General features: G+C 42.1%; 1 protein-coding gene across 2 annotated transcripts; it reads right to left on the minus strand.

Moving 5' to 3' along the window:
- Positions 1 to 332: 332 nt before the first annotated feature.
- LOC131903371 (signal-regulatory protein beta-1-like) lies at positions 333 to 12,209 on the minus strand. 2 transcript variants are annotated; one of them, XM_059253911.1, is made up of 5 exons: positions 11,731 to 12,209; positions 7,381 to 7,698; positions 6,618 to 6,932; positions 1,511 to 1,625; positions 333 to 515 (listed from the first exon to the last, which is right to left on the minus strand). In XM_059253911.1, the coding sequence occupies exons 1-4, from the start codon at positions 12,092 to 12,094 to the stop codon at positions 1,513 to 1,515; spliced, it is 1,110 nt and encodes a 369-aa protein (XP_059109894.1). In that variant the 5' UTR covers positions 12,095 to 12,209; the 3' UTR covers positions 333 to 515; positions 1,511 to 1,512. The 2 variants fall into 2 exon arrangements, with proteins under 2 accessions (XP_059109894.1, XP_059109893.1); XM_059253910.1 differs by lacking the exon at positions 333 to 515 and having other exon boundaries at positions 1,277 to 1,625; positions 11,731 to 12,208.
- Between the last annotated feature and the right edge of the window lie 789 nt (positions 12,210 to 12,998).

The following is a 12,998-nucleotide window of genomic DNA, read 5'->3' on the forward strand; positions in this document are numbered from 1 at the left end:
GTTCAAGTGGGTCTGTCTAACTCAGTGTGGCCAGATCAGACTAAACAACATTTGCTTTTTCTTTCTGTCTGTCTTTTTCTTTTGGATTTTGGATGCTGGCTGAATCTAAGTATACCTTTTCTGATACTTTAGGCTTCCTTACTTTTTCTCTAAATGCCCCCTTTTCACCATGTGGAAGTTTGCTCACCATGTCTGATCTCCACGTCTTCTTAAACAGCATGAGTATGTTTTCCCTTTATTCCTCCATTCTCCTCCTCTGTGAAGTTGCTGAGTTGTATACCTTCCTGAACTTGGAATTTTCCCTCAAAACTTGACAGATTATTTCACTTGAGTTCATTCTTAAATTCTTTTATTACTGAGATTAAGAAACCCCAAGAATAGAATCCAATAACAACAGCATCAGAACTGTGAGCTATCAATGCTTATGGGGGAACAATAGGGAATTCTAAGATGGAATTGTCCTTGTAAGGGAGGCATTCGGAGCAATCTTCCACAGCTTCTTGTAGTCTGAGCACCTATAAAAAAGGTGATGTCAGATACTCATGGTCTGATACGGCAGAATGAAGAGAAGAGCTGAGGAGAATCACCTCTTATTCAATACCATTTTCATCATGTACGCATTGTACCTGAGTGCTGCAATGTTTCTGGTACTGCTCTCCTCCTGTCCTGAGTGGATGTGGTGCCCATGTCACAAAAGTGTCATCTCAGCCTAGTCCCTGAGTCAGTCTTTCTGAGTCTATTCTTTATGATCATGGAGAGACCAAAGCAGAAACAGCCCTTATTGGTCTTTGGAACTTCTGAAAATTGGTCCATAATGTAGATAGCTGTTTCCCATGAATCCTAGCCTTCTACTTTCTGTGGTGACCACCAATAGGGACAGTGAGGCAATACCCCACATCCTCCCCAGTGTCCATGTGCTTCACTTCCTTTAGGCCTCTTTGGATGCCTTTACTGATCCTCAACTGAAAGCTTCCTGAAGGACACACATACTTCTTGGGAGCTTGGCATGTCTCAAAAGGTTCCAAGAGATTCCCGAGGATCCTCAGCAAGATGTCATTACCACAGATGGTAAAAATGTTTCACAAATGCCTTGGCCCTCTTACTGCCCCTGCCCCTTCTTTGTTAGTCCAAAGACTGATAACCCCCTGGTGGTTTGAATAAGAAATATTCTCTATATTTTAGGATATTTGAATGCATGATTCCCAGTTGATGGTACTGTTTGGAGAGGTTTAGACACTGCAGCCTTGCCAGAGAAAGTATGTCACAAGAGGTGAGCTTTGATCTTAAAAAGCCTTGTAACACTTCCAGTTTATTTGCTGTTTATTGTTCTCCACAAGGATGTGAGCTCTTAGCTCCATGATCTTCTTCATGCCTCTCAGGTTTGATGGACTAATATGACTCTGGAACAGTATGGCCAAATAAACCCTTTCTTCTGTAAATTGTTTTCATCATTTGTATTGTCACATCAACAGAATAGTAACTAATACAGCCTCCAGCCCTCCTAACTTACAGTCAGGCGTTCTGCTTCTTATGCATGTAGATGGCAAAGGCACCAATTACCAGTAGCAGTTTGGGTACAAGGAGCACAGCTACAAGGATTTCAGCAGTATCTGACGTCTTCAGTTCTGGAAATCAAGTTGTAACAGGAACGATTACAGAGCATACAAAGAGTTTGTCATCAGAGATCTTTACCTGGCCCATTTATGGAATCCCAAGTACATTAAAGCTCTGAGGAGTTTGAATCTGTGCTCTATCCCAGCTTCAATACTTCAAAGCAGAAGATAGAGTGAAGAGATTTCAAGTTACCCACTGGCTCTGAGATAGGTCAAGAAGGTTCCCTTCTAGAGAGATTGGATAAGATTTTATGCTCAATGCCACATAGCACCTGGTTTTATAAACAAAAATTCTTACAAAGAATCTGAACCTTCAAACTGAACCTTTTGTAATGATTATTAGCTTTTTGAAATTCAGTGAATTGGAGAGTGTGACATGTTGCAGGTCCAGAGCCAGATTATCTTGGGTCATATTCAGCTCTCTTAATATCCATACATTGCCTTCCTCTGTACCTAACATAACAGCTTTGTGACCATTAGGTTAATAATTCAGAAGGTACAAGCAGAAGATTAGTTTTCCTTTAGAATGTATTAACTTAGCAGACCACTAGCTTCCACCAACCCTGATGCTTAATTAACATGCCATCTGATAACATCTGAAACCTCTAGCAGGGTTCTTCTCTGTGTTATAACCCATTCATTCCATGTTCCCACAAATGTATTGCAAAAGTGTCTTGACTTACGACTTCCTTTGTTCTATTCCTACAAAAATTCCATAGAAGATCTTCCACAGTGGCCTTTGAGGTGACCTATATCTGTGTTCCTGGGCCATGGTCACTCATATTTTGATCTAGAATGAATTATTGGGGTTTAAGGATTATTATTTCCTCTACAATGTGGAATCTGATCTGTAGGTATGGTCACAAAGTTAGTGGGATTCAGAGAAGATCCTCACTGATGGTATTTAGGATGATCCTTGGAACATTGTCCTTGGAAAAGACAAGTTCAGTCTCTCAATCACCCAGGAATAACTGTGCAGAGGTAATGCACAAGAAGATGATACATTGAGAGGAAGAGTTTAACAGAATGCCTTGTTTAGATAAAAGAATCCTGAAAAAGTCCAGATTCTTGGAGTAAGGCAGCCTGCTGAAGTGGTAAACAGCCTAATCAAGCTACTTGCTGAAAACATGCAGATGAAGGACAAAAATTCTATAGATGAGTTTATCAGAATAGATGTCATGGTTTGGTGCCTCAGCCATCATACAGCTCATGTCCATCCCAGTGTAGATGCCTTCTAAAATTTGTCTGTTGTTCAGGAAGTAGTACTAATTTTGAAATTAATCAAAGATTAAAATTTGGTTTTAGAAACAGAAACAGGCAGGTTAGGTTGTGCATTAATTGTAGTGTTTACCTAAGATGTAAGGTTAGGTTGGGTTCCTAGGTTCAATCCCCAGCACAACAACAACAACAACAACCAGCCAACCAGTTTTTTAGCCAATTCCTATAATACTAACACTAGGGAGGTAGAAACAAGGCTCCGAAGTGTGAGTTCTTACTAGCTCAGGTTTCCTGAGACAGTGTCTGTAACAGATAGTTTTAAATGTCTACTTCACACAACCTAGAATTCTAGGAAGAGCATTTCAGCTAAGGAATTGTGTAGATATGGTTGAGCTGTTGGTGAGTATGTGGAGCATTGTCTTGGCTGTTGATTGAGATGGTAAGCACCAGTCTGAGTGTGGGTGGCAACATTTCGTTAGACACAGGGCTCCACACTGTAAAAATAGTAAAGAAAGCTAGGTGAGCATCACACAGCATATCGTAAGGCTGCATTTGTTTCTCTGGTGATGTTTGAGTTCCTGAATTGACTTCCCTTGTGTGTCCTGGAATGGTGATTTAAACAATACATTTCTTTGCCTGAGTTTAAAATAAAACTATAACATTGCCTGAAAACACAAACAAACAACAACAAAGACAAAACAAACAAGAATTAAATATGGTCTTGATAGTGCCTTAGGAAGAAGCAAACACCTAACTAAATTCATGCAGTGGAGTTGAGATAGGAATTCTATTGTCTCTTCCCTCCTCTCCAGCCTGAAAGAATTCTCAGTGGCCATCCTGTGCTCCAGCTCTCTGAGGAGTTGCTGTGTCTTTTGTTGTCCCTGCCCTATGATCTCATGGCTCCCTGTGTTACACAGGCTCTTTTATATCTGTGTTAATATCACAGTGTTCTGGAAAGGCCTGCCTTCCTACATTCACTATAGAATACTCCCATGGGATTCTGATAGGGAAAGGTCGTCTGGATAATACGCTCAAATAAGAGAATTTGGAATTTGATTACTGAAGTGTCTGGCACTGAAGATCCCAGCACTAATGGTCATTGTTCCCAGGGCTTGTGGTAGAGGTGAAATAGTTTAAATTAAAGTAGCACACAATAGTTATCCATAGAAAGGTAATTCTTTTGCATCAAGCATTGAAGTGACTTGCCTCCTACCTTAAGGAACCCAACAAGGCCAAACTAAACCAGGAGCAAGCTGGGTAAAGGAAATACTATCCTGAGAGTAGCAACAAAAGCCTAAATAAACTTCGAGTCAAGAGAATAGAATCTCAACTTGGGCTGTAGAAGGCCAAATTACACATAAGTCATGATAAAGGGGTGGAATAATTAATTGTTCCTTTAATGAGATGCTGCTCTTTTTGTTCCCAGCATTCCTTCCCCCAGTACAGTTCTTCCCAGTTGAGCTGCAGTGAAGTTCACCTTTCTGAGGCTTGATTAAGAAGGGACAACTTTTTTTTTTTCCCACTTTTTCCCTATCTTTCTCTTGCTTTTTCTGGTACTATGGGCTGCAGTAGTATTTTCTACAGCTCCCTCCCCACCAGTTGTTCACCATGTGTCTGGACTCTGTGCTGGCTAGAACAGCATGGGAATTTTTGTTCGTTTGTTTGTTTCTGTTTTTGCTTCTCCTTTCTTTTCTACATTATCAGCCTCTGGGAGTCTGATGAGATTTAGACCTTGCCTGCCTAAGGGATTTTTCACTTTCATACTCTAATTAAATCCTCATTGAGCTTCCTATCCTTTGACTCCATTCTTAAGTGAATGGCACTAAGAATCCCAAGACAAGACTCCAATTTCATTTATATCATTTGATGACCCATAAATTATTTCCACAAATTTTTATAATAATATTGAAGGGAGAACAGTAGAAAATTAATGAAATTGAAACTGAAAAATAGATATGACTACTTAAAGAAGTTTTTTGAAAAAGGAAAATATTAGAAATCTTCCAGAAAGACTGATGAAAGAGATATGATAAGTTTTCCACATCAATACCTAGAGAAGAACACTTTATAATTGCATATACACTTAGACTTAAAAAGGACAATATGATCATCTAATAAATTCTATAGCAGAAGTATGAAAACTCAGAAAAAATGGACAAAGAGTTCTAAACTTATTTTTTACTGGTCTAACTGTGAAAGGTGCTACTTTTTGAAGAACCTAATTTTGTATCACATAGGGAAGTCTATAAAGTAATTTTGAAAATACAGTCCATTTAAAGTCATTGTTGTGAATTATAGTTAATTTCATTGAATTTGTTGATGGTATTGGATTTGAATGTAACTATTTATTTACTTGAGCATCCACTGGGGACTGCATTTAGAAGTGTTGAGCACACATGACAGATCCGTCAGGGGGTATAATTATGTAGCACCTTTATAGTTCATACTCTAAGGGAGCTGGTACTTTCTAAACTTTACTGTTTAATGGTGATATAAAAAAAATTTGATGACCCATTATTCATCCAGCAGATAAAGCTCACAACAAAGGCTTCATGATAAGAAACCTATGTTTTTAAAAAGTCATAGGAGTTGATGGCCACTCTTGTTTTTTTATGATGGGGAAATAATACATATTCATGTAAAGGGGTCTCTATCTAACTCTGCCTAAGTCCTAGGATAGTAACAAATCAAGAGGAAATACTTAACTAGAAATTTGACCTTATGCACTCTCGATGTCCTTGTTCCCAGGGACCTTAGATTTCCCTTCATTACATTAGACCACATCACGTGGTCTCAGGGCAAGAACTCAACATCCCTATTGCTTTACCATCCCTAGATTCCATGTCTAAAAATGCTGACTCATTAGGTGACTGATTGAGGCGGATAAGGCCGAAAGCACTGGGCCATGCCTTAAGCAAACAAAGAGCTCTGACATGCACAGTAGTATCCTGACCCAGAAGGCCCTGAAACCAGACCCCCAAGATGACCACTGCTGACATACGACCCAGAGCCAACCAGGAAACACCATGGCAGCTGGAAGCAGAGCCTGCCAAAAAGTACACACATAAATACCTCAGTCCTTTGTTTAATAAATGAGATTGCTTACAATCTACCAGAGCTTGTGTCGCTGGTTCTGCATCTATTCACCCCCTACCCCGGGATCAGAGACAGTGGGACCCTATCTGCAGAGTCAGCAACAGCTGATAAAGGGCAAGAGATCACAGTCAAATTGAAAGCTGCGTGTACTAAGTGTAAGCCAGGGTCTGGATACATAGATATCTGTCCTTTATAACAAAAAAGGAGGAAATGAAGCCCCTGTTATGACCACTCAGTCAGCTGGGTCCAGATCCACACTAAAACTACAGGTCCTCAGAAGCCTGTCATAATTACACTCAGGAGGTAGCATGGGACCCTGAGTGAGGTCCAGATGTTCATGGAAAAGTGTAAAATGGAATGGAGACAGGGAAGATATTGAAAAGAAGAAAATGAACATGAGGATATAACAAATGTTAGGTAAGCATTCAAGAGACAGAATGCTAGGCTAAGATGATGTCTTCCTGTCTTCCTTATTTAATATCTGTGAATATCAGCACATCAATGGAGAGATGTGTAAGACCTGTGAGAAGCTGGCAATGAAAGCTAACTTTAACATTTTACTTTGTTTGTAGATATTAAGATTATCATACACTAAGCATAAATTCTGCCTTTGATATTAAAAAAAAAGAGGGAAAATTTATAAACATTCAAGAAGCTGGGGTGGAGACACACCAGACATGGTGCCAATACCTTGCTCACTGCGATGTGCTCTGGTCATCACAGTGTGATTTTTAATGACTGGTGGTTGTCCATCATGCTCCACCAGGCAGCTGAGTACCAGGTCCTTCTCATGAGCACATCTGTTCACCAGGAGCCAGCTGGTCCAGCTGTAGGTTCCATCCTTGTTGACGCTGAGTGGAGAAGGCTCTTCTGTCCAGGATATGTTTCCATTCTCTAACCAAATCAGTTGTAGTCTCAAAGGGTAGAACTTATTCACCTGGCAGCTGACATTTATCTGCTTCCATAGCACTGATGGGTGCTGGCTGATCTCCACAGTGGGTGGAACTGAAAGAGCACGAGCAGAAGCTGAGACAGACAGAACCTAGACAGACAGACACCAGAAGTGAGGCTGAGTACAGAGGAACCATCTCCATTGTAAGTTCATCCTGGGGACAGGATGAGCATTTGTGTCAGAGTAGAACCCCTAAACACAGCTCCTGACACATAGATGCACACAGTGAGTGTCATAATCTGTGAAATTAATAAGCACAATGCGCAGGTACACTGGGAAAGCTATAACAACAGTAAAATGAATGAAAATACCAGGAATGAGTGAAATGACTCAAATTGTATAGGTATAATTACTTTTGTTAAAATAAATACTTTGTTTTAATGTGCTGATAACAGTCTACGATTGCCACTGCCATATGGTGTGCATGAATGCATGCTGGGAAGTATGGACAAAACCATTCTGAACAGATATGAGCTTGAGCTGGGATTCAGCATCATTTACCTCGGATGGTGTCAGACAAGTTGGCAGTCCCACGGAGAGGGCCTCCTTGCAAGGTGACATGGGCCACCTCACAGATGACTTGAGAGTGGACATCCTGAGGGCTCAGCACCACCTGGGCTGTGCTGGAGAGATTGTAGGAGACGCTTTCTCCTTTGGGGTCCACAGTCGTTCGGAAGTGAGGGAGCTCATTTCCATCTTTGAACCACTTAAGTGTGATGGTCCGAGGAGAGAAGCCATGGGACTTGCATGTGAAGCTCACTGTCTGCCCAGGACTAACTCTGCCTGCAGGGCCCGACACCACAGGAAGAGACGGTTTTGCTACAAAGGAGCATGTAGACAAGGATGTGATTGTGATGGCTACCACTGTTGACATAACATTGTGAGGAACCTTCACAGATACTATTCCCATTCTCATTGTTTATTGTGGTGCTTTGTATCAATTCCAGAGCTTCAGCCATACTGAGGTCCTGCTCTACTTCAAGGTGACACCTGTGTCCTAGACACATAATTTTATTGTTTATCCTGCTCATTTTGTTTTTTGTTTTTTGGATATTTGTTTTGGCAGGGTTAGTCCTGGTCCTTCCGGGGTATTCTTTATTCTTTTATCTCCAGAGTTTGGCAAAGATCCCCACCAGTAAATGAGGAAAGGAAAGGCCAGGTAGAATTCTCAGCCTGGGCAAAGGAAGGCATTCACCAGTGTATTTTATATTTTCTATCATCTGCTCCTGCTGGCTTCCTCTGGAAACCTTGCAAATCTAGGGGAAATATTTGTAGATTCACATCCATAGTAACCCAGGAAATAAATGATGTCACAGAGGTACCACAAAGCTGGAGCCCTTCCTGCTTCCCTGGTTGCTTGCTTTCTTTTGGACCTACATGTTAGTAGGTCTCGTCTGTGCCAAGCCTGAATTTAACATTGAGAGCTCACTAGCTCCATCTCTAAATGGGCTTCAGGTGGACTTAGCTTGAGGTTGAAAACAGTGCTTATCCTCTGCAGAAGAAGCTAACGGTAGTTCATTTCCTAACTGTTAATCATAAGAGACACAGATGTGAGCCTGTTGAGCAAACAGTAACACTCCCTGGTTGGAAGCACACGTATGGGTGGAGTAGTGGGAGGAAGGCAGCGTGCTGTGTAGATAACTTGTGCTGAAGTTATCATGTGTAACAGGCTGCATTTGAAAATATCATTATACATTTGTATTTCTATATATGTGATCCCTTCTCTAATGTCCATCAAATCAGGATTGTAAACAGGTGTTATCTGAAGTCAAGCTACCTAAACTCTAGCACACCTGATGTCTCTATAGGTTTGAGGTAAGTGGTAGACTGAATGTAATTTGCCCCCATAAGCTCATAGGGAGGGATATTATTAGGAGATATGGCTTTGTTGGAGTAGGTATGGCCTTGTTGGAGGAAGTGTGTAATTGTGGGGATGGGCTCCTTAGTTCAAATACATTCAAGATATGTTCAGTATGACACACATTTCACTTCCTGTTGCCTATGGATCAGTATGTGGGACTCTCAGCTTATTCTCCAGCACCATGTCTGCCTGAGTGCTGCCATGTCGCTCCATGGTGATACTGAGTCAAACCTCTGAAACTGTAAGCCACCTCAGTGAAATGTCTTCCTTTGTAAGAGCTTATGTGCCCATGGTATTTCTTCATAGCTATTGTAACCATAATTTAGAAAGAAATTGGTACCAGGGACGGGGGTATTGCTGTGATAGGCCGGACCATATGCAGACTCATAGTCTCAGTCCTCTCTAGTGCAGACCACTGTACTACTGAAGCCCTGTAATGACCCTGACATCGCCATCTAGGATTCATTCATAACATTGACCCTGGAACATGGCTGTCATCTTCACAGAAAGGGAAACTGAGGACTACACAGAGAGCAAGGTTTTCTCTACCATGGCTTCTTGCTGCCAGTCTCTCAGCAACTCTGTGGATAGTCATAGCACCCTCACAAAGAGGGTAAAGACAGGTATATATATAGTACAGGAAGGGAAACCGTGCTTCAAATTTAGAGTAAGTTACCCAAGGTTTTACAACCATAATGCCACCTGGTTTGGGGGGAGCTGCTGTGTCACATGATATACACAGGGGCAGCCTTTATATCTAAAGGGTCTATGGTTATCATCAGGCCACAGATGAGGACACTGAGGCTGAAACAGAGACTCTGTCCCCACTTCCCTGCTGTGTCTCAGAGGCCATTTCCTGTGCCCTCACTTTCATTTACCACAACAAAGCAACTGTCCCCACTTCTGTAACCCTGCCTCTGCCTCTGACTCCTTTTTAAGAACCTGACTTGAGGAATTCTAGGCCAAATCGTTGTTCTAGGTGGCTCCAGAAAAGAGGTTCTTGTTCCAGGGCCCCCAGTCTCTGTCAGAACCTTCCTTTTTTCTTCTTCCATGGACAGACCATACTTTCAAGACTGGGCATAGAAGTCAGCTCCATTCTGTGGCTGCTGCTTAGGGAATAAGGTCTGTGGGATATATACCATGTATGCAGTGTTAGTTTATGAGTCAGGATGTTTTGGTCAATTCTTGATTCTTCCTCACCTGCTCACAAGTCAGGTGTGTTCTATGAACCTCAGGCTCATCTCTAAAGGGAAGAAGTGACGTCTCTCCTATAGCACATGGTTAGGGAGAAAATGATATAATGGAGATGTGGCACACAGCACATTGTATTTTGTTCCATTCCTTACATGTACTTTCTCATCCAGGGCATCCTTAGGGCAAATGACACAGCAGATGAAATATCACTGCAAGGCTATAGATTGCATCTTATCTGAGCCACTTGCTGGTTGGGGTTGCCTAGGCATTACATTACTTCAGTGTCCTTATTTGTGACATCTATCGAGTTAGGATGAAGCTATTCTCCCTGTCACTCTCCATTGAGGGGTTCTGAGAAGACTTGCTACAGCTGCACAAGGGTGAGCAAAGGGTGATATCTTTATAAACTAGTTCACTCTGAGACTCAGCAGGCCCTGACCAAATGGTGTGTGCCTTATGGTCAGGACTGTGGTTTTATGAGATCATCCACTGTGGTACCATTTGAGTAGTGACAAATTGAAACACATGAAATATTTCTGATCTGGGATCTGAATTAGTGTATCTGTAGCTGCTGGAATATGATGCTTTGTTTACACAGGGGAACAGTTCTTAGTTTTGACATAGAGTGATGGTGTGGCTGACATTGGGGTAGCTTTCCCATCACTACTATTAGCATCTGACTGTGAGGAACATCTTGACACCTTGGGGAGCTGATGATGAAAGGAAATTCTGGCTGAGTTTGAGCAGTTTCGACTCAGCATTTCTTATGCATCAGGCTTCTCAATGGAGATAGAATCAGATGTGGGTTCCAGGCCAGATCTCAGCAACAACTGACTACATAATCACAGTCAGGGCACTGGAACACAGAGCTCACATCTCAAAGAAGACTGGACTTGGTATTCTGACTGTCCTTCATGCTGAAAAATTCTCAGAATCTAGACCTAAAAAGAAGACTTCAGGCCTCTGTCAGGAAATTCAAAGTGAGTGTCCTGTTGCCTCAGCTGGGGATTGGAGGTCATCCAGTTGGAGACTCCTATAGACATAAGCCTACATTGCTCAGAACCTTCAGTGTCTGAGAGAGTTGGTACCTGACACAAAACTTTTTCAGACAGATCTAAGGCAAAGGCCTAGCTTGGTGCCAGCATCTAAACCAGGTGAGAGATTCCACAGGGATCGTGGGCACATTGTGAATGCTCCCAGTGTGCTGTGGATGAAGAGAAAATGAGAAAAACAAACCCACCATGCCCTGGCCCTGTTACTTTCTGCTGTGGTTTGTTTTTCCTCTTGGGAGGAGGAGACAGACATCTTGGGTAAAGAGCTCCTGATGGCCTGCTTACTGCCATCTCTGTTGACAGCTAGAGTGGAAGCTGGCATACACTCAGCCCCAGGTAGATTGGGGAGAAAGAGAATACTTAATCAGTAGGGGAAGTACACTCTGGAGGCCGTTGGCCAAGTCTGACTCTGTCACTGAACAAGGCACTCAGTTCTCAGGGTTTTTATGGAAGCACTAGCCTGAGACAGATTGAGAAAGGTAAGCATTGCCATGCAGACAGACCAGGGTATGGATTTACCCCCATTCACTTGAAGGGGGACCTCTAGCAAATAGCATGTCCTCTCTTCTCTGTTTTTTTTTTGTTTTTTGTTTTTTTTTTTTTTGGTCCACAGTTGGGATAAAGTCACCCTATGAACATGAGGAGTCACTTGCAGACTTGCTTCTTCCTTGTTGCTCACAGAATCTTGGACACATTTTGACCTGTTGGAGATATCAGGAATGAGAAGGACAAAGTGGTACTTACCAAGCACATTCAGCACTGTGCCTCCCCCAGACTGAAGCTCCTTGTCAGAGTCTGCTTTCTGGAACTTCACACAGTAGTAGGTACCAGAGTCAGCAAGTGTGACATTACTCATGCGGATGGAAAGGTCCAGGTTGTTTCTCTTTGTAACATCTGCAACATTTGTGACTCTGGGGAATCTCTCTCCTGTGAAACTATATATTAGGTGACGACTCTGCCCTGTACCCCTGAACCACTTCACGGGCCCCACAGGCAACAAGGAGGTCACAGTGCAGTTCAGAGTGGCTGAGTCTCCAGCAGCAACAGAAACTGATTTCTCAGGCTGAATGACCTTCAGCTCCCATGTAGCTGCTCCTGCAGGAAACATCAGTTAGTGCTCATCATGATGGGAACCCAGAGGATCCTCTAGTTTGTGATCAAACATTGTTTCTTACTAGAGCTCAGCATGTCGTAATCACAGTCTGTCTCCTCACTTGGCTTTCTTAACAAAAGAATGTAACGACAAGGGAACTGAGTCACAGAGACACTGAGAACTTGGCAATATTCTGATTGAAGCCCCAACTCTTTTTGGAATTCTCATGTTTCATCCAGTATCTGTTTGGTTCTCATTTTCTGTGCACACGGCATACGGCACTTCTTAAATAATAGTATTGGATGTGATTACCCGACTCTTTTAGAACAGTGAGGTGTGAACTTAGTGCTTTGTATAATTAATGAGATGTACATTTTATTACAAGTTTCTCTGGGTCAGGCCCCCAGATCTTGATAGGATTGCTTTATTAGGTGGAGTGATAATGCCATAGATAGATCCCAATATGCAATAACATGCACCTTAATTAGCTAAATGAAACCTTGGCTTAAATTACCAGTTTTTAAAATATATTATAATAATTATATTAATTAACTAATTAATTATATGTGTGTGGGTATTTTGCTTCTGTGCATGCCTGGTGCCCAAGGAACCTAGAACAGTGTCAGATCCCCTGGAACTGAAGTTACTGAAGATGGTTGTGAGCCACCATGTGGTTATTGGAATTGAACCTGTGTCCTATGGAAGAGTAGGAAGTGCTCTTAATCCCTGAACCATCTCTCCAGCCCCAGTGTTATACTGACTTTAATGATGATGTAACAGATTCCTATAAAGTTAGGGGTTGGACACAACAGAAACGTTTTATTTCATGCTTTCGAGGTCAGAAGTTTCACTTTAACTTGGTATGCAAGGCCGTTAGCATGGTGTCCCAGCACCCCACTCTCCAGGAGGACCAACTTTG

This window comes from Peromyscus eremicus, chromosome 2, assembly GCF_949786415.1.
Source record: "Peromyscus eremicus chromosome 2, PerEre_H2_v1, whole genome shotgun sequence".
Classification (NCBI taxonomy): domain Eukaryota; kingdom Metazoa; phylum Chordata; class Mammalia; order Rodentia; family Cricetidae; genus Peromyscus; species Peromyscus eremicus.

Coding starts and splice junctions, on each gene's coding strand:
- LOC131903371 (XM_059253911.1), bottom strand. CDS start 12,094: ATGTTTCCTGCAGGAGCAGCTACATGGGAGCTGAAGGTCATTCAGCCT. Junction 7,699..11,730: donor CACAGTGCTGAATGTGCTTG/GTAAGTACCACT, acceptor GCTCCTTTGTAG/CAAAACCGTCTCTTCCTGTG. Junction 6,933..7,380: donor CTTGTCTGACACCATCCGAG/GTAAATGATGCT, acceptor GTGCTCTTTCAG/TTCCACCCACTGTGGAGATC.